Source organism: Aedes aegypti, chromosome 1, assembly GCF_002204515.2.
Source record: "Aedes aegypti strain LVP_AGWG chromosome 1, AaegL5.0 Primary Assembly, whole genome shotgun sequence".
Classification (NCBI taxonomy): Eukaryota; Metazoa; Arthropoda; class Insecta; order Diptera; family Culicidae; genus Aedes; species Aedes aegypti.
This window is the reverse complement of record NC_035107.1, coordinates 105,573,744-105,600,212: the sequence shown is the minus strand read 5'-3', so window position 1 is coordinate 105,600,212 and position 26,469 is coordinate 105,573,744. Positions and strand designations below refer to the sequence as shown.

General features: G+C 40.6%; 1 protein-coding gene across 4 annotated transcripts in view; it reads left to right on the top strand.

The window, feature by feature from the left end:
* Window positions 1-15,263: 15,263 nt before the first annotated feature.
* LOC5575879 overlaps window positions 15,264-26,469 on the top strand; it is a 59,275-nt gene continuing 48,069 nt past the window's right edge. Inside the window, exons 1-3 of one of the 4 annotated variants that reach the window (XM_021844550.1) lie at window positions 15,323-15,405; window positions 15,580-15,654; window positions 15,828-16,018. In XM_021844550.1, the coding sequence (XP_021700242.1) occupies window positions 16,002-16,018 (17 nt within the window). In that variant the 5' untranslated portion in view covers window positions 15,323-15,405; window positions 15,580-15,654; window positions 15,828-16,001. Of the gene's footprint in view, window positions 15,434-15,579; window positions 16,019-26,469 lie in introns of all 4 variants that reach the window. The other 3 variants (XM_021844544.1, XM_021844560.1, XM_021844555.1) reach the window with 3 other exon arrangements.

Here is a 26,469-nt window from a genome sequence, read left to right as displayed (position 1 = left end):
TCGCATTCGACTCAAGCTAACAAACTTGCAAAAGAGCGCGGCTCATAAATTAACAATACGACGATGTTTTTTTTCTTCGGCTTTTTTTTGCAAGATTCCAAGGATACCTATCTAATAGAAATGAAAATCTCGTCCCAGGACCTGTTTGTCCCACCAAAAAATGTACGAGGCAGCGACAACACTAATCGTATAGAAGAGATCAGTTTCAAGCTTGTCTGATCGAATAGGATCACGGAAACGAATGCTGCTAAAATTTGAAATGCTTGAATGAGTACAGACAAGGCCAACAAGAGGGTCATGGATCTATATGATACGTATATTCTCAGCACGATACATAATAATGGTATTAGAGTACAGTTATGGCAAAGATCAATCACCCATTTGCCGTTCAGCTGTCATGTCTTGTCAATGAATTTGGTGAATTGAAAACTACTCTCCCTTTCGATTTGGCTGAGATGGTTGCAAAAATGTCAAATCACGGCGGTGTGTGGAGATATAGTGCTTTGAGAAATAAATTGAACGACCTTTTGTGGTGCACAAATAATTCAATGTAAGCTTTCATATATTGTTTTGATAACAAAATAAGTTTACGCTGATTGTTATCTAGTTTTTGCTTTTGAGTCTCATAAGTGAGTAGCAGCCCGGATAATGGTTCATTCACATATTTCATAACGCCGAAAAATGATCAGTTTTAATACCCACCCACTACCTCGTAACGCTTTTTGTGTGAATATTCTATAAATTTTGCATGATGGGTAACATCGTGAGGACACCTACCCACCCCTTCATCGTTATGAAATTTGTTAATCGAGCTTTTTACGAGCAATCATGGCTGCCGCAAATAGGCTCGTTTTCTGGTAGGGATCATACGAATTGATGTTTGGCTTGGGTTCGTTCAATACAATCCGATGCAAGCTAGACGTCAAATAGACTTATCCCTACCAGAAAGTGAGTCTGTTTGTGGCAGCCATTAGCGCTTTTAAAAACTTGGATAAGCCCTAAGAGAAAACTCATCGATCAGAATCTGAACAACAACTTGGAATGAAATATTAAGAAATCAGTGAGTGCATTGCAGTAGCACCACTTTCTTGTTGAATTAATGAAGACCTTAGACAAAATCCTAGCGGAATCGATGGAAAAATCTATTCATGAATTTCTGGAGATAGCCGTAGGGCCAAACGCGCAACTATTCGGCAAGGCCAAGTCGAGAGTCATGGATACGAATCCCTCCGGTCAGCCTAGGATCCACAATGCAAATCTACACTAGATCACTAGGATCTACACTGAAACTCTAGGATGCAGACTGAAAAACATTGAAATCATTGAGGACCTGCGTGTAGTATCCGGAACTACCATCTCAGTCTACTTTTGACCGATTTCGCAATCAGCCGAACACATATGTCGGGTGCAAATCAACACATCCGTTCACCACAAAATCTTTCACTAAACTGAAGTCTCGATCCCGAGACAAGGCTGCAAGTTGTTAGCGCCAAATTAAAACTGTCAATTTTGTTACACTGAAATGAAAAGTCACGCTATATGAAAAACATGCACGCTAATATCAAACCAAACATGCACGCTGAACTAAACAAAAGTAATATTTCAATTGAAATTCAATATACCAGCTCTACCTACCACACAGCGCTGGATTCCCAGCATGTACATTGGAATCCCAGAATCCATACTAGACTCCCAGAATCCACACTGAAGGCCTAGGATCCACACTGCAGTTGATTTCCAGGATCCGCACTAGAAACCCACTATCCATACTGCAATCTCAGAACCCACACTGGAAACCCATGATTTATACTGGGATACAAGGGTCTACACTGGAAACTTAAAATCCCCAGTGTTATTCCAAATAGGATCCACGATGGAATTTCAGGATTCACTTTGGAAACCAAGGACCTATGTTCCGATTCCAGGATCCACAATGCAATTGAAGTATCCACACGGAAATCTTAGATCCACATTGGAGTCGCAGAATTAACAACTAAAATTCAGGATCTATATTGGAATCACAGTATCAACAATGTAATTCCAGAACCCACACTGGAATTCAAGGAACAATTCCTGAAGCAAACTTTGCGCTATCACTTGTGTTTTACCTAATTAGCTTCTGATGAGCGAGTCAGCAAGTTCGATATTTATTAAGCCCGTATTTGCAAGTCGTGTTCGTGAGTAAATTTGAAGTGATTTGGATCTTTTTTCGACGATGGATTGTCAATTGGTGAGCTCGATTCATGCATCTTTTTATCATTTATGTGCAAATTATGCCAAAAGCTGGACTCACCGGAAGCACACACGATCGCCTGTAGGAACACTTTGATTACGCTGGCGTAATTGAATCCCTGTAGAGTCGTCCGTTCGTCTGCCTGCAATGCAGAAGTCAGGATACAGCAGGCTCCACCATCTCCTCTCGTCTACGAAATGGTTCCTCCGGCCCCTAAAAAAGTTCCGACTCTGATAATCGAAGCACTGTAATCGGCTGTACAAGTAAACCGAAGCTACCAGCAGTGAAGTCTCACAATCGAGATGTAACGAATCTCCTTCGTTCGTCCCAAGCGCCTCCCTATGGTCTAACTATCGCTTCAAGTCGAATAATCGACAGTCAAGAAATTCGTTCAGCCACCATATGGGAGCCTTTCCAGCAGTACGTGTCATTCTCGATGCCAGGTGAAGCATTACCTGCTACAATATATTCATATCCAACAGGGAATTATTCACGTGAACCACGTGATAATGAAAGTGACAATCGTGTCATCAACGGCCGTCTTGGAGCACTCCTAATCGGTACGGCAATCTACCTAATCTCCAAATGGAGGCGGATCATTCACTGGAACCGCGCTTTGTTCAACGCAATTTGCATCAGGAACGTGTTCACTCTGGGCATGGTCTAAATATAGAATCTTCGCCAATACATGCATCGTTGGGGCCCAGATAGCCGTAGCGGTAAACGCGCAGCTATTCAGCAAGACCAAGCTGAGGGTCGTGGGTTCGAATCCCACCGGTCGAGGATCTTTTCGGGTTGGAAATTTTCTCGACTTCCCAGGGCATAGAGTATCTTCGTACCTGCCACACGATATACACATGCAAAAATGGTCATTGGCAAAGTAAGCTCTCAGTTGATAACTGTGGAAGTGCTCATAAGAACACTAATCTGAGAAGCAGGCTTTGTCCCAGTTGGGACGTAACGCCAGAAAGAAGAAGAAGATGCATCGTTAGATACCCGGAGTTCTCAGCTCGCAACAAATAGCTGCGAGACAAGTTGTTGGCAAGGATCTTCCACACTTTAGTGGGAATCCAGCCGATTGGTCACTATTTATAAGTAGCTTTGGGCAGTCTACGCTTTCATGTGGATACTTAGATGCGAAAAGTCTTGTGCGTCTTCAACAGTGTCTCACAAGACATATCCGAGGGGCAGTGCGCAGCCGACTCCTACTTCAACATACTTCACACAATTTACGGTCGTGCAGAGCCGTTGATTCGAGCATTGCACGACAAAATACGATGGACCCCAGGCCCGAGATACCATCGTCCAGAATCAATCTTAGAATTCGGGTTGGCTGTACAGAACTTCGTCGACCACCTCCAAGCAGCTCATCAAGGTTCGCACCCTATGCTCATGCAAGAGTTGGTCGAAAAGCTTCCGGGCCCCATGAGAATAGATTGGGCCACTTTTGAAGGTCGACACGGCCAACCGTTTGTACGTTCGGTGATTTTATGACGAAGCTAGTTAGTGCAGCAAGTGAAGTGAGTTTCGAGTTACCGGGCCGACAAAAAGAAACGCACACCGAAGGCCAAGGGAAAAAAGCAAGGATACAGACGCAATTTAGTGAGATTCTTCCGTCGCTAAAATCAGCGACCGGTACGAAAAAATCTCAAACGTCGAGTGACCAAATGTTCCAGTCATCTGTTTACTGTTGCCAGCCCAGCGGCTGAACTACGGGGAAATGGTAGCACGTTTCTCGCACTTGAGAGGTCTACATATTGAGGATTATTATCTAGTGCAACAAAAATTGCTTATCGGTCTAGGCAATGTTCGTCTCAGTGTTCCATTGAGGATTCGCGAAGGTGATTCATTCGACTTCATAGCCGCAAAATGCCGGCATGGATGATGTGTTTATGTTCGGGCTTCTACAGCTACGATGCCAACGTAAACTAACGACTAACGACGACTTTCTAAGTGCGCAGCTGCGCGATTTCGTTACCTTAGATAACCTAAGGGCTACCACTCCGATAAGAAGCTTGAATCATACGAAGACACGGACTAAGTTTAAAACAGGTCTCCTATGACAGGTTGAAGATCCGTTATTCCCAGATACGTACCCCATGGAGATTCGAAGAATGAAGTCACTAGAGAACAAGTTCTGTACAAATCCGACGTAATGCAACGAATCGGCGAATGGATGTGTACATTCGAGTTTGAACTAAAAGAGAAGAAGTTCTGTACAAATCCGACGTAATGCAACGAATCGGCGTATGGATGTGTACATACATAGCGTAAGGTTAGCGAATCTGAGGTAGCTACAATCAACTCACGGAAGACTTGGAGTAGTCATCAATTCTAAAAATCAGTAAAAATACGACTGATTTGGGACGCTGCAGCCAACGTAGACGGAGTTTCGTTCAATTCTTATTTATTGGAAGGTCAGTTCTGGGTCCCAGAGGACGAAGTCTTAACATATACGTTTGCGACGCGCGTTGTCCAACGAGGCGCGAAGTCTTGAAAGTGGTCAATGAGTCTCTTTGACCCTTTGGGATTCGTCTCATTCTTTTCAGTACACGGCAAAGTGCTAATGCAAGACATTAGCTTCGAGCTTCGGGAATCAATTACGATGAGCATATCAACGAGCATCTCCACGTCCGTAGGCACTCATTTCCCCCGACACCTTGCGAAGATCTGTTGTTTCAGTTTTTCGTTCCCTATAAACTTCGACCGAATTGAGCTTCATGTGTTTGTTGATGCCAGCGACTCTGCTTACGCCTGCGTAGCTTACTATCTAATGGAAACGGAGAACGGCGTCCAAGTATCGCTAATCTGCTTCAAGTCCAATGTAGCACCGCTCAAAGCGGCGGTTCTCGGAGTTCAGCTAATAGAATCCATTGGTACCCACTTACGCTATCAGCCGTCGATTTCTGAGGAGCGATTCTAGCACCGCACTGGCCCGAACTCGATCAGAGCATCGCCGGTACAATATATTCGTAACAGTCCGTATCGGCCAAATCCTCACCGCAACCGACATAAAAGAATGGAGATGGGCCCCGTCCGGTATGAATACTGCTTACCTTGCCACCAAGTGGAAAAGTGGGCCAGATTTCAACTACGGTAATCCTTGGTTTAACGGGCCGTCGTTTCTGTACCAATTGCAAGAATTTTGGCCTCAACCAGCACATGTAACAACTACGTGCGAAGACCTTCGTCCAAGTCACTCCCATGCTATGAATTTACCATTGATTGATGCGTCGCGTTTCAGTCAGTGGTCTCGTCTTCAACGGTCGATGGCGTTTGTGTTCCGATTCATCGATAATTTAAGTCGCATGAGGAAATCGCTGTTCTGTTGGAAACTTAAGGGAGCTTTGACGCTAAATCCAATCCGATATGCAAAAACCAGCCTTACCTTGACGAGATGGGTATAATACGACAACTCGGACGAATCAGTGCCGCAACATTTGCATCCGACAAGGTTGAATATCCTGCAATCTTGCCGCGACAACACCAAATAACCTACCTCAAGCGTGTGCTGAAGGGCGTAAGTCGCATCATCAATTTCTCTTCATCGATCCTCTCTTCTGTGAATAAAGGCGACGAATCGCAAGTTTGTCAGCATTTTTTTATCTCAGGACGCAAGATCGCATCGCTGCCTAACGTCCTGAAGTGAAAACTGTTAACAAACCCGTATCTTGTCACTTTTATTCACAGAAGAAAGGATCGGTGAAGAGAAATCGATCATGCGACTTACGCCCTTATTCTAGCACACGCTTGACCTGATCACGGACAGATACCACCGTCGGCCGGTCATCAATGAAATGCGGCAACGCCTTGAAATTGCCATACTACGTTCTCTGGTGCAAAGGTGGCGAGAAACTGCATGATGGGTCGTATAAACAAGGGCGCCACTACCTGCAGCCCTACTACAGCTTTTTGTCCGACCGTTCACCTTTGTCGGAGTGGATTACTTCTGACTTCTGAGTTTAAAGTAGGAAGGAGCTGCGTAAAACGATGGGTAGCCTTGTCTAACCGTTCGTGCAGTTCATTTGAAGGTAGTCCACAGCCTGTCAACCGAGTCCTGCATTATGGCAGTGTGACGGTGCATAGCACGCCGTGGGTATCCGACTGAGTTCTACTCGGACAATGGAATTTGTTTTCAAGGTGCGAGTAACGAATTGAGAAGGGAAATGGAAAATCGCAACAAATCTCTAGGTATAGCGTTCACGACCGCTAAATCAAACTGGTGCTTCAATTCACTCAGTCGTGCGTTCCGTTAAAGTAGCCATAGGTACCATAGCAGACGCCCCACGTATATCGCATAGTATAGCATAGCATAGACGGTTGTAGGACAAAAGGTCGAAGGACAGAAGGTCGAATGACAAAAGGTCGAATGGACAAAAGGTCGAATGGACAAAAGGTCGAATGTAAAAAAAGGTCGAATGGACGAAAGGTCCAAATTGTACCGTTGGAAGGATTATCGTACACTCAGTTGCTAACATTTTACCAACAAATTCCTCCCTTCTCATATGAAGTTTTCCTTCTTTTAAATGATAGCTGTTCTTCAGAACTATCGTTTGAAGCAATAATTTGTATTAATTCTATTATTTTCTAATCAAAACATTCATTTTCTGAATGTCGGTTGTTATTATTTTGATACTCCAAAGCATAAAGTAATTATTAGCTTTTTATTTGATACATTTTCAATAGAAATATGTCCTTCTTTTAAATATTGGCTGTTCTTTTGGAGTTATACATTATAGTGATTTTATTCTGTTGTAGACACTTGTATCGACGATTATTCCTACTTTTATACATCGGTTGATCTACATAGATTTCACTATTATATCTTGCCTGTATTATTTTATTTATTTTTTTCAATTGAAATGTTGGCTTCTTATAAATATCGGCTGTTCTTCATGCTTTACAGTGTTTATGAGCATTTCAATTGCATTTCTAACAAAAGGCTTTTCCTTCTTTTGAAGTTTTTCTGCATAGTCCTAAATGCATTACAGTTTTATCTTACTGTTGGTTTTGACTGATTTAAATTAGCATCAGAGAAAAATATTCATCCCTTTTCAGGAATTGGGTCCCAACTAGGGTAGAGTCTGCTTCTCAGCTACTCTAGCATTTACTGAGAGCTTTTCTGATAATTAGATCATTTTTGCATTTGTGCATCATACTTTTTATTAAAAGATGATCTGCAACCCGAACGGTTAGAAGATAATTCAAGAAATGCAGGTGTGATGTCGCACCATCGACGATCTGAAATCTACCCATGCTCTGAATGGAGGTTAACAGAAAACACATACATTACTCTTGGACTCAGACTCATTTCTCTTCCGAACCACCTGATGGGTTTACTACCAGGAGAGGCTATTTCATATAGCACTTCAACATATGCAGCAGAAAAAGCCTAGGCAAACTGCTTCTCCTAGCCGCCTTGAACATTGTTACAGGGAACCAGCCTCGACAGAGTGAACCCTCTTCTCTGCAGTCGATTCATGGCGGCACGCCATAGGTGCTATAATTCCAGTATAATCTGAATGACAGCCGTAGTTACTGCATTCCAGCATTCGGCATCCCAACACATAGCACATCGAGTGGCATACACCTTGATGAACATAAATGAACTAACGAGTCTCCAACCAAACCGCCTTTCAACGCATCAGAATCGAAGTGTGCTGCGCTAGGTTCACAAAAATTCTGAAAGCGCGCGCCTGGGGGGATTCAAGACATGCGCTGCTCGGCGCTACGCTCGCCATCGGTATCCAAGTTGTAAAACAACTGCTCAGTAACGAAGAGTCTCTACAGCTATTTTTACCTTATTATGCAGGTGTCTAGATGCTCTACATGATACGACCGAAGACGCGCGATCCGGAAGCTACAATTTCGATTCTCGTTTTAAAATTTTCTCTTCACATCAATTATTGTGCTGTTCTTGAATAACGCATTGAGAAATTACCCTTAAAAAAAACATGCACATATGGCTACAGCGCTCTAGGTGCACTACGACCTGAAAAGTCTAACAAAATTTCACCCCGAAAAGATCGTTGACCAGCTGAAATTAAATCAGTATGGTCTTTCTGAAAATATGCGCATATTCGTCACGTCTATTTTAGCTTTAGCGTTTGTGCTAACTTGCTTTTTTATCTAAAGAGTATAGCCTTTTGTTCTTCCTAAATTGTTGTCCATTCGACCTTTTTTGTCATTCGACCTTTTGTCCATTCGACCTTTTTTGTCATTCGACTTTTTGTCCATTCGACCTTTTGTCCATTCGACCTTTTGTCCATTCGTCCTTTTGTCCATTCGACCTTCTGTCGTTCGACCTTTTGTCATTCGACCTTTTGTCCTTCGACCTTTTGTCATAGATTCGCATGGACTAACTGTACATGTCAATGGTTGCTACTCCGTGATTGATCGGAACTGGTAAGAATTGCACTACGATCCAAATGAATAAGGGATGGGAGTGTCCGCTTATTCTCGAAGTACAATTTTAGCAGCTCTAATATTATTGATCAATAACGGCGCCGGCCAGTCCTTACAGTCAGTTGGGGTGGAGAAGGAATGTTAGGGTGTAATGATTGTTGCTTCTAGAGACCAAGAATACCTCTGCATCTCCACAATCACCACGGGAAGAGTATTTATTAGTGAGGGAGGAAAAGATCTGGGAGTCACCAATGGTCAGTGATGCGATCCATGGATAAGGAGGAAAAATACAGCTTAAAGCTTGTTTTGCGTTTTGTCTCGAGAAGTTTTTGGTAGAAGATTTAAAAAATACGTCAGCATCCATAATGCCGAACCATTCAAAAGAGTTTTTAGTAATAGCGAAAAGAGAAAAACATAATAATATGAAACAGGAATGATGCCGACACTTGTAATGACGAAACATACATAGTTTGTTTGAAAATTACAGAAGAGTAACGCTGTACATTTTTGTCTCGAGATGAAAAGTTTTTGATAGGAGTTTTAAAATATACGTCAACATACATAATGTCGAACCATTTAAGAGATGTTTTTAGTAATGTTAAAGAGAGAAAATATATGTATATTGAAATTGTATAAAACAGGCATAATGCCGACACTTGCAGTGACGAACCATACAAAGTTTGTTTGAATATTACATAAAATTAACGCTGTCATGAAAAAATGTGTCATTATAAGCATGAAACGAGCTCACCAGTTGTTAATCCATCCTCGACTTAACACGGATATCTTTTCGCACTCATACAACGCAAACCGTAGAACACTTCTCAGCGTCCCGAAAACGAACCGTCTTGCTTGGGCTTTTCGAAGCACTGCCCAGCAGATTGGGCTTTTCGAAGCACTGCCCACGCGAAACGAAACACAATTCCCGGTGTCCCGAAAACGAACCGTCTTGTTTGGGCTCTCCGAAGCACTACCAGTTCTGAACCGATAAAAGTTTAAGCGATAAACGAAGGAACGCAGTGGTTGATTTTGAACGTACAACCGTGGTCACTAGACTGATGCAAATTTTGAAGTTTTTGTTCCCCTATGCTTAAACGATGTTAATTATGATGTAAATCATTCTCCCAAAATTTGAAGTGATTTGGAAGAAATTTGGTTGTGCACAGGCCATTTGCAGTTTCTATGGAAATTACTATGGAAAATACCAACCTTTTGTGTTCAGTCCTCTAACCGCTCGTAATAATAATTTATGGAAAAGTGAACAAACTCTACTCATGTGAAATCTTCCCAGCTACAACTTTGCCGAAGTTTTGGTGGAACATAAGGATAATTTGTTATTATTGATAACAAAGTGTAAATCATGCTGTGATGATCATTCAATTACTTTCAGAGCAACACTGCTGTTTTGCTGTAGAACATAGTAGCCAGGATTACTTTGATCTATTCTACCTGCCAGGAGCACTACTGTTGCCTGCCGAGCAGTTAGTTAAGCATGCAAAATGCAAAGCTAGTTTGTGATTATGAATAGCAATTTATCCTTAACTCCTCTCAAAATGTAGTCTTCAGCAAAGTTGTAGCTGAAAGGATTTCACATGAGCAGATGTTGTTCACTTTTCCATAAAATATTATGTCGAAGAGATAGAGGCGTGTACACAAAAAGTTGGCGTTTTCCATAGTAATCTCCATATTAACTTCAAATGGCTTGTGCACAGTCAAATTTCTTCCGAATCATTTCAAACTTTGGGAGGATGCTATTTACCATAATATAAATCGTACGGGAGCCAACATTTCAAAATTTGCATCACTCTAGTGGTCACTAGTTGTGGAAAAATGGCCAACGAGCTTCAATTTTAGGCAATCGTTCTTGCAAAAACAAAAGCAAGTCCATAGCAGACGCCCCACGTATATCGGACGACGAAGTCTTCGAGACGATTTTACACGAGGCCAAGGCTTTAACACATACTTGACAGCTTACGTAAACGAAAAAGCCCTCACATCCAACCATTTTCTCTTGGGAATTTCAAACGCACATAAGTTGCCACCAACCGAACCTGTTTCCTGATTCATCAGTGATATTACGAAGTAGCGGGAGACTAGCACAGGGCATTACACAACGATTTTTGACAGTGATCACGCGTAGGTCTAAGTGGTTCAAAGAGGTTCAAGTCATAAATGTTGGAGATGTTGGTAGTAGGTGGGGTATCGAAGAATTAGTGAAGTGAAGAGCTAGATGCTGTGAAGAATTAAACGCGCACGCACAGAAGCACACAGAGAAGAACGCGGTACAGCGTTCAGAGAGGCAAAGTTAGCTCCTTAAAAAGAAATCATCCGTGGGGTGATGCCTACAGAGTGGTAATGGCTAAGACCAAAGGTGCCATAGCGCCCCAAGAGAAGTCGCCCGAGTTGCTGCGATCGATAATCGATGTACTCTCCCGCACCATCCCACAAGCCCATGGTCCCCAGCGCCGTATGCGGCAGATGAAGGAGAAGAAGTGGCGAGAGTGACGAACGGAGAGCTGGCAGAAATCATGAGATCATTCGTGTCAATCAAGGCACTGGGACCTGATGGTATCCCAAATGTTGCCTTAAAAGCGGCAGTGAATGCGAATCCGGACATGTTCACAACCACGATGCAACGCTGCATAGATCAAGGAATCTTCCCGGATGTATGCAAGCGACAGAAATTGGTACTACTATCAAAGGCGTGGAAGCCACCAGGTGACCCGTCGGCGTATAGACCTATCTGTCTACTAGATACGACGGGCAATTTGTTGGAGAGGTAGTACCGTATAAGGAAGGTGCGAACGGCCTGTCGAACAACCAGTTTGGATTCAGGAAAGGTAAATCTACTCTGGACGCTATCTAGTCGATCGTTCAGTCAGCTGAGGTGGCAATCGAGTATAAAAGGAGCGGCATCCGCTACTGCGCGGTTGTCACTCTGGATGTGAAGAATGTGTTCAACATCGCAAGCTGGGAAGCAATAGCCCACGCACTTCACCGCCTAAAGGTACCGGTGCAGTTTTGTAAGCTTCTAGAAAGCTATTTAAATGGTAGGGTTCTACTGTATGACACAGCGGAGGGGTAGAAGAGCGTTCGAATTACTGCAGGAGTACCTCAAGGTTCAATTCTGGGCCCGATGTAATGGAATGCGATGTACGATGACGTACTGAGGCTGCCCCTTCCGACGAGTGTTACAATTGTTGGCTTCGCCGACAACTTCACCTCAGTGGTCTATGGGGAATCGATGGAGGAAGTAGAGTTGACAGCAACGCACTCTATTTCCATAGTTGAGGAATGGATGAAGATTAGGAAACTAGGACTGGCCCATCACAACACTGAGGTGATGGTGGTCAACAACCGCAAGCCCGAGCAACGGGCGCTTATCTCGATAGGTGATTGCACCATAGAGTCCAAGCGATCCCTTAAGCATCTTGAAGTAATGATCGATGACTGGTCGTTAGAGGGGTCGATGCTATGGCACGAGAGATGGTCGACATGTATTGTACACGGCAATACCTTACTGGGAGGTGGTGCTCTAAGTTAGCGGTACGTAGAAGGGTCGATGCCACAGCTAGTCGAGCTGCTGTGCACGACAAGGTGTTGTAAATGGCTATGCCTAGCTTAGAGGTTGGCTCTCCTAGAATTTGAAGTTGAACTTGAAATAAAATGCCAATTGGATGATGTCATAAGTTCAAAGCTCGAAGGGCCATTCCACTAGTAGTAGATCACTCACTTGCTTGTCTTGTCGGTCCTTTGGAAGTGGAAACCCAGCTTGCCAGTCCAGGAGATTATCGAAATCATGATGCGCTAGGTATAGGAATAGTTAGAGTATAAAAAGAACAAGGTCTTCTTCTTGGCATTACGTCCTCACTGGGACAGAGCCTGCCTCTCAGCTTTGTGTTGTCATGAGCACTTCCACACTTATTAACTGATAACTTTCATTGCCAAAGTTGTCATTATCGCATTCGTATATCGTGTGGCTGGTACAATGATACTCTATGCCCAGGAAAGTCCAGGAAATTTCCTATACGAAAATATTCTGGACCGACCGGATATCGAACCCAGACACCTTCAGTATGGCTTAGCGTAGCTACGGCAATCAGGTCAAAGTGACATTAATAGAATTAAGAACAATGCAGTAAAAAAACATCTACACTACAAACCCAGAATCTACACTGTAACTCTAGGTTGCGGACTAAAACACCAGGACCCACATTGAAATCTCAGCATCACACTGGATTCCTAGAATCCATACTAGATTTCCAGAATCCACACTGGAGTTCCAGGATCCACACTGCAATTCCAGGACCCACACTGGAAACCCATGATCCATACTGAAATACAGGGTGTCCGCAAATTATCCGTACAAACTTTGAAGACATGGCTCTATACAATCAAGCACAATATATTCAATATTCGTACATGGTTTTAACCATTGGCTTGTTATATTCTTAAGAAGTAAGTTTGACACATTTACGATTTCAACTATTTGTAAAACCAAGCCTAATATGTTGAGCTGTCTTGAAGGAAGTTGTTTTTCGAGCTTTATGACGGAAGAGAAATGTCCATAGATTCACTGGATATGAACCGTATAATTTTCTATTTTCAGTCTAACTTGAAGCCACTAAACTGTAGGTTACTTCAAATTATAATTGGAGATTTGGATTTATCGCTTTTAGATTTTAGGAATAACACATCTCCAGTGTGACTAGCGGCCCTCAGGAAAAACGTCTCCAAAAAATTGAAATTTGTCTATCTTAGTAACAAGCGATCAATTCAAAATTATTTAAAGTTGTATTTTGCGTTAGCATATAGATCTATTATAAAAGGTATATGGACATTGATTTTTCATTGCTTTCAATGAGAAACCATCTTTCCCATATTTTGCTGTTCGGATAATTTGCGGACACCCTGTACAAGGATCCACACTGGAAACTCAAAATCCCAATATCCTAGGTTCCACGGCAGATATCCTAGGTTTCACACTGGAATCCCAGCATGAAATCCCAGCATCTACACTATAATCGATGATCAATGCTAAAATCCCAGGATCCACACTATATTTTAGAATTTACCCTGTTATACGAGGAACCACATTGGAATCCCAGCATCCTATCTGGAATCTCAGGATTCACACAGGAACTCCAGGATCTGCAATGGAATCCCGGAATCCACACTGGCGTTCAGGATCCATTCTACAATCGTTCAGGAAACTATGATTTAGAAACCACCGAAACCGAAATTTTTGAAGGATTTCCATAAAAAAAGTCGTTAAACAATCAATATATGGATTTGGAATAATTCCTGAAACTTCGGGTTATCGCTTGTGTTTTACATAATTAGTTCTGCTGAAATTCCTTAGTAGTGTATGGTCGTGTTGGTAAGAACATTAAAAGTAATTTGGAGCTACTTTTTCGACGATGGATTATCAATTGGTGAGCTTGAATCATGCTTCTATTTCAATATGAGTCAAATATGTTTACAAACTTCTTCATCGTGAAAACGATATGTGTATTTAATCAAAAGACAATGATTGGTTTGACACTCCAAGAGTCGGCGTACTAATTCATATTTTGCAAAAAAAAACTTTGAATGGTTCAACACAAGAAGTGTCAACGTTTTCTTTAAACATTGATAGACTACTATTTTGATTCATGTCATATTAACCGTATCACTTACTAAAAGAAAATATTATATTAAACTCTTAGGATGACTCGTCACCAGAGGTGTCGACATATTTTGTGTTCAGAAGAATAGAATAGAAGAAATGTATGTAATAGATAACTTTTGACATTGACGTTACATGAATCGTATCACTCACCAAGATGAATCCAGATTGTGAAGCTTCTGAATTCATCCCACTAACACTAAAACTCCTTTCCGTGACAACCATGAAGATGCAGAGGTATACTCGGTATATTGTAACAATGGATGTCATACTAACATGCCTTCCCTCCACTGATATGACCGTACGGATATGGCTGGCGCCGTTATTGATTTTATAATATCTGGCAATAATACACTGAAGATGGTAAGCTTCCGTGCTCCATCTGTTAGTTCCTTATGTAATTTTGATTAATCCGGCCAATCACGGAGTAGCAACAACGGATTTTACGATCATTAATGATCATGCTCATGCTCATTAGTTTCTGATGAGATTCCTAGAAAAATCTTCAAGAGATACAAACATATAGCAATACTTGTCGTAATGTCATGAGTAATGTTTGTCGCAATTCCATAGAAAAAAGTGCCAAATTTTCTAAATTAAAAAAACTCTTATCTTATGGTTCATGTATGATATCTATGTAGTCCCGTTTTGGTTCCATTCCTTTTTTATCTCTAAAGTAACTATTTTTAGGACACTCAGACGCTATCAGCCCTGCATTATTCGATAAAACTTATTTTTCTTCAAAATGTGTTGTTGAAATTCAAGTGTAGCCACGAGTATTGATCATAAAATAAGACCCCAAGAACACCAGAGTCCTCCGAAATTACCAAAAATATCTGCACCCGGCCGCACCGCAGTAAACCTTCTTTCGATGAAACGTGTTGGCCCGCAGCAGCAGCAGCAGCAGCAGCAGGAGGGTATCTAGCAAAGGCGTTCGTTACACCGCATGGCTCGCCTTAGCTACCAGGAGACAACGAAAGACCACGAGCAAGTCACCCGCTCGCTCAACCAGCTCGACCCAACTATTCGTGATTGAACAGTCGACTGGAGTGAACGCGTCTCGTCGTGTGTGCTTCGATTAAGTAGTTAGAAGAAAAAAGTAAGCTGTAACCCTGTACTACACGAGAGTCAGTTCTAAGACTCCTCGATCAACAGAAGTGAAGTGACTTGCGAGCCTGGGGAGCCCCAGTGGAAAATGAACCATTTTCTTGGGCACCAACCGAGTGTAGCCCACTGAAAAGGTCATCATTTTCTGTGATATTGCAAATTTTAGGTTTCACCGCCCTCAATTGTGTGCCATTAGTTTTCCGATCGATGTAGTGATAGTGATCTAGTCGCAAGCAACACGGTAAAGTTGAAGCGATTGTGAAACAGTTTAATAATTTCGTAACGTAACTGCAACCTTTGGGCTGTGGGCTTTCGAGGATAGTTTGGATCAATCTGTTGTTTGATAGAGATCGTGGGGCTACGGTGCAATCTGCATACTGAATAGTTTGATTTTTATTGTTCGGATTTTCTTAGGAATCATTCCGTAGGGGTCAGGGAACGAGTGCGAGTACTTGAGAAGAACAGTGTTTCGATTAAATCGGTGTCGCACGTACGAAAAAAGTGGTGCCCGGGACAGCAATCACGTAATAAAACGGAGTGAAGGAACCATCCAAGCCGAGACAGCACAGATCGAGATTAACATTCAAAATGCATTTGTCAAAAACGTGAGTTCCATGTTTATTTTGTTATATGACTATATCTGTTTTCATCACCATCATACGCCTCCCGTTGAGGACAATCACCCAAAACCAAGAAATGTTGATCGCATGGGCGTAGCCAGAGGGAGTGGGGGCGTTTCTTACCCCTTCTGGCCAACGGAAAAAAGTCTTGCGTTAGCAGCTTCCATATCGCAATGAATCATACCAAAAATCTGTTATGAAAGTCAGGTTTCTGTAAAGGATTAATGATCCTAAAATATATTCATCCAGGATTTTTTCACAAAATTTGCCAAGTAATCACCACATTAGAATGGTCCATAATAGTCAACTACAACATCACAACACTCCGGAAACTACTGTGAAAATTTGAGCGGAATCTGTCAACTCTAAAAGTTGAGGTTTGAGGTGATTATTTAACGAAGCCAACCTTTGAATTTTAAGAGCACAAGTCCGGGAATCTGACAATCGTTCACGTTGAAAATCTATTAATCTTGCTGCATAAAATTTTTAATGCGAATCGCTATTTGGTTCTCAAGACTTGTATTCTTGAAAATTCGAGGTGTGGCTTCGTTCTATTATCATCTCAAACGAGCTAGAAGTTAGTGTGGAGAAAAATCGGACAAATAACAAAGATTCCAATTACGTTCGACTACGTGGCGCTGTAGTCGATGAATTTCTTTCATTATTGATTTGGAAGTTTTTTAGGTATACCTAGGATAACCGAAATTTGGCTTTCCCACGGGATAAACCAGCTGCTCCGCAAAAAAAGATTGTTTTTCAAAAATGCTAATATTCGTTCATATCCTGGTGGTTAAACTCTTGGTCAAAAATATTCGACCCGTATTATTTTTTTAGTTTGGCATAGTAATGCTCAGCTCATGTTACGGTTAAGGACGTTCAAAAACTTTTTTTTACTCGTGACACCCTCGAAAAAAAACGAGTTTCAGTTTCCATAGGTTTATCTTTTTAGTTTCTTATCGAAAAATCTTTCGGTTTGTTACAGCTTCTTCTATAATGATTGGAGAAGCTACAAATCAAAAATGAAATAAATTCATCAACTACAGCACCACCAATGATCGAAAGTTTAAGTGTTAGTTACAGTTTGATTTTTTTGTATCTATATAAATAAAAATCGATTGGTATTTGTATGTCGCGAATTGGCTCGAGATCGAGTCAACCGATTTTCATGGTTTTGTCATAATTGAAATCGTGAATAAATGGAAAGTCTCCGGAATTGTGGGAGAAATGGAAGAAAACGTATTTTTCGTTTTGTATGGGAGAATGCATGCCATTTTCCAATACCCTACTTGATGGCAAGACAAAGTTTGCTGGGACCACTAGTTTTATATAAAAATGAGTTACCTTACTTCACATATTCCCCCAAGATTTCTTTAAGAGATTCTTCCTTTTATTCCTCCAGATTATTGCTATTGACTTTTGACAGGATCATTGTCTAATGGCTATCGCTTCATGAGAAAGTCATGAGTTTAATCCCAGGCCCGTCCCTTTACTCGCAATTTGTAGTATCTATCACTTGCTTCTATCTTCCACTCTTAATCTGCACTATTCGTTCATAGCAATCGCTATAACCAGAGACGGACAAGAAACCATTTCCCTCCCCTTTCATTCTTTCACACCTTTGATATATAACCAAGCAAGCCATTCTGCCATAAAATTACCTTATCCCTATACCTTCCCACATGAACTGGCGTAGATGCATGGGTTTATCCGGTTTACTGTCCAGGTTCAAACGCAACATCAATTCATCTCTCTTCCCTTCATTGAACTGCACTCTGACGTGGCAGGTGCCATTGTTGCATGACAATAGAAGATTACCAGCAGTTATACTCTGAGGGTGCCTGTTAATCCAAAGCAGTCATCTGATTGGTTCCTTGTGTAAGTGAGGCTGATCTGGCGATACTGGAGTAGCAAGTACAGATGAAGCTCAAGCTCTAGCTATAGATCTAGATTATTGTTATTGTTGTCTTTATTAGGTAGACTTCCAGCTTACGACTGGTTCATCTCCATATATTTCTCTATATGTTTTTGCTGAGATTCTTTAACCTTTCTTGTGCATTGGGGTAATTTCTGACCAATCAGCAAAATCTATTTTTACCCGGTTTTAATTCTTTATGCTCTAAATGAAAGAAATGAAACCCAAATTCAGTTTTACATGATTGGATTTGTCCATTCCGGGATATTTGTAACCGGTCCGGTAGGGCGTTGTGTGGACATTTCAGAAAATCATGAAATACCATAATCCGACAGCTCAATATTTATGAATGGAAAACCAATTCAAATAGATATCATTCGAAGAATCATAAGTTATTATGTTTTATCAAGAAGTAACTGTTAGGGTTAGCATAATTGATATTTTCCAAGAAATAGTTGTATACCAAAATAGAATATGACCTCCACAGGATTCTTGGAACCGGGATTTCAGGATAAAGCCCAAATAGTCGTAACGGCAAACACGCAACTATTCAGCTAGACCATACCATAGCATGGAATAAAGTTCTAAGCTAATAACTGTGGAAGTGTTCATAAAACACTGAGCTGAGAAGCAGACTTCGTCTCATTTTGGACATAATGTAAGCAATGGACTCCAGAATTCCTCCAAAGATTAACCCGAAACTTGTGGCAGGAATTATTGCGGAGATTTTCCCATAATGTTCTCCAGAAGTATCAGCAAGACTTCCACGAAGAATGACTATAGAAATTTCACGAGCTGCTTCAATGTCTGGGAATTTCTCCAGGAAGGCTATTGGGATTTCTCCAAAAATCATTCTAAGGATTCGGCCAGAAATTTCTCCAGAAGTTCCTTCAGGAAAAAACGTGTCCCTGAAGAAATTCCTACCTGGAAGAATTCATAGAAATATTTATGCCTATCGTGCCGTCCCCGATAGGCATAAATACGTTATCCATACTTATGGTTAGCTTAAAGACAATTATCATAATTATGTTAAGCATAACAGACGTTTGCCATATTGGACGATAACCATAACAGATGGACGAAAGAAGTACAATAACCATAACAGACGTTGACCATAAGGAATAGGACGTTTGCCATAATTCATCTGCCAGATGTTATAATATAGGAGTATGTATGAACACCATTTTAAACCCACTGTTAAAATAGGTTTTGCCACCTTTTACCGGATGTCATTTCTCTGAACGCCTGTTCCCCGAATAATCCATTTCTCCGGAAAGTTTTTAACACACATAATTGAAATTTTCATATTTCATGGTGATCAACGAATCGATCATTGGATTCACTCTTCTTTATTTGATTGACGGTTCTTTCTAGTTTTACCGTCTTCTGCGTTTTTGGTAATATGTGTTTTAGTATTACAGACGTCAAAAAAAAATACAAATGTTATTTGGAAATGACTATCGTCCATGTACCATCACACTCAATATTACTGTTCAGTTGTGGATTAGGGAAACTATCCATTATGGCAAACTTACTTCATGGCAAACGTCATCTTTTGAAATTAATGTTATGGCAATCGTCCGTATAGCAAACGTCAGTATGGCTAACGCATTAATACCTAAGAATATCTAGAATAATTCTGGAAAAATCTCTGGACGAATTGAAGATATTTTTTTTTACTCCTGATATAATCCATCAAGTAATTTTTGAATATTTGAAAAAAAAAACCATTGGACATAATAGTAGAAACTTCAGGAATATTCCCTATCGAAATATCCTTTAGGATTGGCTGGAGAAGTCTCTAGCAAAATTCTTGAGGAATGCCTGAAGGTATCTCTGGGAGAATTTCCAAAGAAATATCAGAAGGAAGCTTTTAGGCAACACACCTAGAGGCATCTCCTGAGGAATTCTTGAATTATGACCAATCCCTGAATATTTTTTGTAGGTATTCGATAGGAATCCCTAATAGAATTTTTGAAAAAAAAAATGTTAAGTGCAATTCCCGGAGGCACTTGGGCATTTTTTTAAATTATCGGACAGGTTTGGGCCGGAGGTTCTCCGATTTGCATGAAATTTTCACCAGAGGTAGAGCTCGTGGATACATGACCAAAAGTGAAATTCAAAAAAATTATAGTGGCCTATTTTCCCGGAAAACTCTAGATGAATTATCACGATTTCTCTATATACCTCAAACTTTGAAAATTCATATCTCCTGAACTATGCATCGTAGAACAAAAGTTTTTTAGTAAAATCGAAAGGAAATTTTCTCAGCAATCTATTAAAAATATAAAAAGAAAAACATTTCTCGGAAAATTTTTCACCATGGAGAAAATTGTCGGAAAAAATGCGAAAAAACTATCGTCTGTATCATGAAAAATTTTCAAAAAAATATGTTTTGTTTCATCAATCCATACTCTAACTTTCGTCCATAGACGCCAAAGTGGTATCTTTTACCGTTTAGGCGACAGAACTGAAAAACCGATGACCACCCGCACGCTTCCCATAGGAAAATGTGTTCTATTGTGGGCCTCATAACCGTGCGCTAACGGCGGCAGTAATTTACACGCATTGTAAGTGTAACACAGTAAACCATCCTTTCCTTTCCAGTCAGAAGAAGCTTTTCGTCAATCGGACCATTCTCCATTGTTCAGTTGGGTGTTTTGTATGAAGGGTATACAAAACACCCAACTGACCAGCAACGTTCTTCTTCTTCTTTCTGGCGTTACGTCCCCACTGGGACAAAGCCTGCTTCTCAGCTTAGTGTTCTTATGAGCACTTCCACAGTTATTAACTGAGAGCTTACTGTGCCAATGACCATTTTTGCATGCGTATATCGTGTGGCAGATACGAAGATACTCTATGCCCTGGGAAGTCGAGAAAATTTCCAACCCGAAAAGATCCTCGACCGGTGGGATTCGAACCCACGACCCTCAGCTTGGTCTAGCTGAATAGCTGCGCGTTTACCGCTACGGCTATCTGGGCCCCAACGTTATTTAGTATTAAAGCTAACAGCCTCTATGAAAGCCGCACGGGAAGTTCTTGTTACAATCAATCATTATGGTAACGTTTGAAGGATCAAATCTCAAGATCCACTTTCTTTGAAATCTTATGAATATATTGTTAATATGTTGTTTCGGCCAGGACGTCTTTCCTACATTGTGTCTTTTACGATACAACGGACGGCAAATCAAGCGAACGACTTCACTTTAACAGATTTATTACCACTGAGAGGCAGCATGCCTACTCGGTGGAGAAACGAAAGAAACTACATTCTTACAAATTCAATGGGTGCGCCTTATATAGGCGCACGATACGGCCAGACAAAACATACAATAATTATTCATTACGCGCGTACGCTTCTCAATACAGTTTGGCGCGCTGTTGGGTTGGCGCCAACTGTAGAGGCTGCAAGCTGACTGGCAGTGGAATATTCCACAGAAGCCATCAATGGAACCATAGATAGCGTCCCTGAGTGTTATACAGTTGATTGATATTATATACATGCAAATACTATTCTATATTCTTCCAAGGAACAATCAGAATTTATATCAAATTAAAAATTTATTCGTGCGCTTTTAGTTAATTATCTAATTATTTGATAAATTGAACAAAATTTGGAAATAGCACTTTATGTATGCATAAATATCCTTTTTGCTTGGCAACTATATGATACTGAGGGTCAAGCATGGGAAACACTCACTCAGTTATTATGTTTCCCTCACTCGCTTCCACGCACAGTCGGGAGCGAGAAAGCCGTTTTTTAACCAAGCCAAACGTTTCAATTTCCAGTGCCCATTCTGCTTCTTCGGCGAGCACTAAGCGAAACAAAAAATGGCATCTGATCAGCCGAATGCAATGGACCAATGCATGAGTTCATCATTTGACGTTTTAGCGGTGCCGTGTTATATATGCTACCATAGCAACCAGTGAATTCGGCACCGCTCAAACGTCAAATTAGTGAACTCGTGCATCGGTCCATACCAAAATTCGGACAAAGGACTAACATTTGAAAAGGGCCCAAGAGATCTTGAGCCTTTTTTTCAGAAACGTTGCTGCAGAGTTGCTCGATGTCACTATCAATGCCTAAAAGGAGATTGGGCAAAAGTGTATGGAGATTGGTCCCGGAATGTACACGGATGACTCATATATCATTTGAAAGATCTAAATGAGACAAAAAAAAGTTGATATGGGGCCAAAAATATTCGTCGTGGGAGAAAAAAGTTATGTGTGCTGGAATGGTGTAAGAAGAGGTATGTTTTGGACAGTTCCTATTGAATAATATTTACTTGCGCAAATGTTTTGAATTCGTGCCTATGTATGTGCTTAGGTATGTTTTTATCTTAATTGTAAATATTTTAAAAATGTTGTGATTTGACACAGATTTCAGAACGTTTTGAGTTGCTGAAATGTGAATACTTAAAACATACGGTGATAAAAAAAAATATAAAGATATAGATATGAGCGTTTCACAAACACGTCACTTTAGGTAACAGTTGGACACAAATATCAAATCGTATTATCCTATTTCAGTGTTCTAGCAATATGTTTGTATAAAACGGCGGTTTACTCAGGAAGGATTTTCCAGACTATATCCGTTTTATCATTACAGTGGTTGTGTGGTTGTATTCTGTACTACACTGAAAAAATACCTCGCTTGTCGTACACAGCTTCAGCGTGCTGCAAATCCGCGCGTCAGGTACCTAACTAATATCTTTGATATCAATAACATTATACTAGCATGCTATTGTTTCTCAGAGAAGGAGATCATTTGAACTAGTAGTAACTGTAGTGTTTGACTGTTTACTGTGAAAAAACTGCCAATAATTCGAGCAGAACCATTTCGGTTTGCTATCAATGTCAACTCCATTGGCGACGCCTGAGCAAATGTGGCTCCACAAATGCGTCGCTAAGAACGCTAAATACTCATGAGGATGTCAATAATGTGAATGTTCAGAAGTAATCATATAATCTTCCAGAGCTGCGTGACACACTTGAGCTGGGAACAGCTTTCATTGTGATGAATGACATGCAAAAACATGAGATCGGATGGTGGTCAATCTACAAAAGAGTGTGCATATTGAGGATCAACGGTCGATCAACGGAGGACAAAGACGCAGCTGGAACGCAAGTAGAAGAACCCACTACCTGATAATTATAAAAATGCGCTTCAAACTTCCTGTCGTTAACAATGAACGGTACCGACGCCCGCCTCAGCATGACCTTCAGCGTCTGAATTACACGAATGTCGCCACAGCATCTCTAGCAAGCGTAACCGGAATAGGTTTTGCTTGCTGAAACCCTTCTTGGCTATTGTACTACAGAAAAAATAGTTATCAACTCACAGGTGGAGTCATTGTGCGTTTAACGTAGTCTATGGTACGATTGGTTTGCTGAAGAATTTAGAATTATTCTAGAGGAAAAAAACGTGAAGCACCATACACAGAAGCGGAAGCAGCAGACTTGTGTTGATGACACAGGACCGGAGGTTCAAGGCGAAGGAGAGCATTTCAACGTTCGAATGTAGGACAAAAGCAGCCAACCAGATTCCACTTTGAGTGAAGTTAAGGATGACGTTCAACAGCTCAAGAATAACACAGCAATTGTTGAGGATGGTATATGAGTGGAACTCATCAAGATGATCCCGAAAAAGTTGATTGCTTGTCTGCATCGGCTGATAGTAATTACTATTCTTAAGAACCTGGCAGTTATAACCTCTGCAAGCAGAGTAGAGCCAAGGGGTTAAATACTCTGCCTACAGAAAACGTTAGTGCTTTTCTATCTGTTTTTTCTTCTATCTGAAAAACTTGCATAAAAATTGTCAAGGGCTTGTACACAAGTTACTGGAGGGTAACAGACGGAGAGAGATAGGAGATAATATAAGATATGCACTCATTAGAAAAAAAATAAGTTCATTGGACTCCACGGCATTCGTATACCAATTCGTAAAACGATAATGATTGACATTTTAACTTAAGACTGGTTGAATAATGTAGAAGTTCAGGTGATACTAAACAAAAACGTATGCGGTATACAGCGCGAGATGGTTTATACTAGTGAGCTAGATTGCCATCAAAGGCAATTGATTAAAACACATGAAATCCTAAACTACGCATATGTTATTGCGTAGCATTTAGCAATAAGCATGTCAACTCACATTTAACGTTTTTTGATGCTGATGATGTTGTTCATTGAGGTTGAGTAGGTTTAGCTGATGATTTTATTGATCTCTTCGTGAAATTCGTCCTGGAGAAATATTTCATTCAGCAAAAATAAAACAGTCAGTTCTTTTATAAGACACCACACACTTTTCTTTCACCACTGTTTCCCAATTACTTTTCATCGTATGATGCTGACTTTTTTTCAGAATACAAGTCGTAATAATACCTTATCACGAACAAAAAATATCGTATAGGTCGGTTCAAAAACCGTTGGGAATTGTGATTAGTATAATGTGGAAAGCAGAGTCTGGCAGAAAACTTTACTGAATAAACATTTATTTTAAAATGATTTTCAATGTTATTACGGTATAACATGTAATGTTTTCATCTTTGAAACAAAGTCCTAATTCACTTTAAAACATAGAACATCTAATCATCATATAGGTGCAGAAAAATATATGTTTTCATTTTTAATCGATAAAAAATATAGCAAAAATATAATAAAATACATAGAAAATCCATCTCAAACCATGCGGAATAACTTGTTTCTCCCACGACGGATATTTTTGACCCCATACTAACTTTTTCTTGTCTCATTCAGATCTTTCAAATGACATATGAGTCATCTGTGTACATTCCGGGCCCAGATTTGCCCAATCTCCTTTGCTGATTTGTACAGGCCGACTGCGATACAAATCGGATCATTCCATATCACATCAACAGTGCATTGATGGCGATAGACTATGGATATCACTGATACGTTAAGTTTAGCTTTAAATTAAGCAGATAAAATGACAATTTATCCGTACGATATTTTTGACAGTGTTGCAGATAGATTGAAACTATGTGTTGGTCACTGAAAAACATTAATAGCATGGATAATGATTTTGATCTAGAGTGCGATGTTGCACATCACTGCTGTTGGTTGTCAAATCAAAGTGATATTGATAGCTCGCATGTGATATTGATAGTTTTAGACCATCAGCCATCAGCTGATATGATTGATATTAAGCAACTCTGCGTTGCTGTTGAGCCCTTTTTAGCCCGCCCACGCAAACTAACCCCACTATCAGAAAGATTGGTGTTAGCTCTTCCTGATAGTGGTATTGGTGAGCATGATCGAGTTGAATTGGGTTCAACAGCGGCTTGCAAAGCCAATGTTTACCAATGGAATGATTGCTTACATTCTGATTTCGTTCGAATGGCATTCGGGTTTGAGTGCTAATGTGCGTTCACTGACTGGCAGTCCACACCACGGAATGATTCAGTGAGTAGGAATCCTCTCAGTCAGTTCAATGTATTCGGCGAATGGATGCTAAGTGCATTAACTCGTGCCTCGCAGATACAAGTGTATGGGTATTCACTTCTCTTCGCGTTCCTTCCGATTGTCGCTTTTACACAATCGGTTTCGACGCTTTCATGCTACACTTCGCCTAGGACGGTTCAGCTATCACTGAATGTTCGATAACAGCAGCTTTTTTGCTATTTTTCATCGGTGGCGTTCGGGTGAGTGAGTGAATTTTCCCATGCTTGCTGAGGGTCAGTTCCTATAACCTATATTATTAAATGTTAGGATCGTTTTCATTTAAAAACTGTTGGTCTCAATAGTAATGGTTACGAATAAAGGACATACAAAACACCCAACAGACCAAAGGAGAGTGCTCCGATTGACGAAAAGCTTCTTCTGACTGGAAAAGAAAGGATGGTTTACTGCGTTACACTTACAATGCGTGTAAATTACTGCCGCCGTTGGCGCACGGTTATGAGGCCCACAATAGAACACATTTTTCTATGGAAAGCGTGCGGGTGGTCATCGGTTTTTCAGTTCTGTCGCCTAAACGATAAAAGATACCACTTTGGCGTCTATGGACGAAAGTTAGAGTATAGATTGATGAAACAAAACATATTTTTTTGAAAATTTTTCATGATACAGACGATAGTTTTTTCGCATTTTTTCCGACAATTTTCTCCATGGTGAAAAATTTCCGAGAAATGTTTTTCTTTTTATATTTTTAATAGATTGCTGAGAAAATTTCCTTTCGATTTCACTAAAAAACTTTTGTTCTACGATGCATAGTTCAGGAGATATGAATTTTCAAAGTTTGAGGTATATAGAGAAATCGTGAAAATTCATCTAGAGTTTTCCGGGAAAATAGGCCACTATAAATTTTTTGAATTTCACTTTTGGTCATGTATCCACGAGCTCTACCTCTCGTGAAAATTTCATGCAAATCGGAGAACCTCCGGCCCAAATTGTCCGATAATAAAAAAAAATCCCCACCTGTCATATTCCTGAAGAAATCCCTTGTAGCCACTAGAAGAAATTCTTGATGGAATTTTCTGGAGAAATTTTTGGAAGAATACCT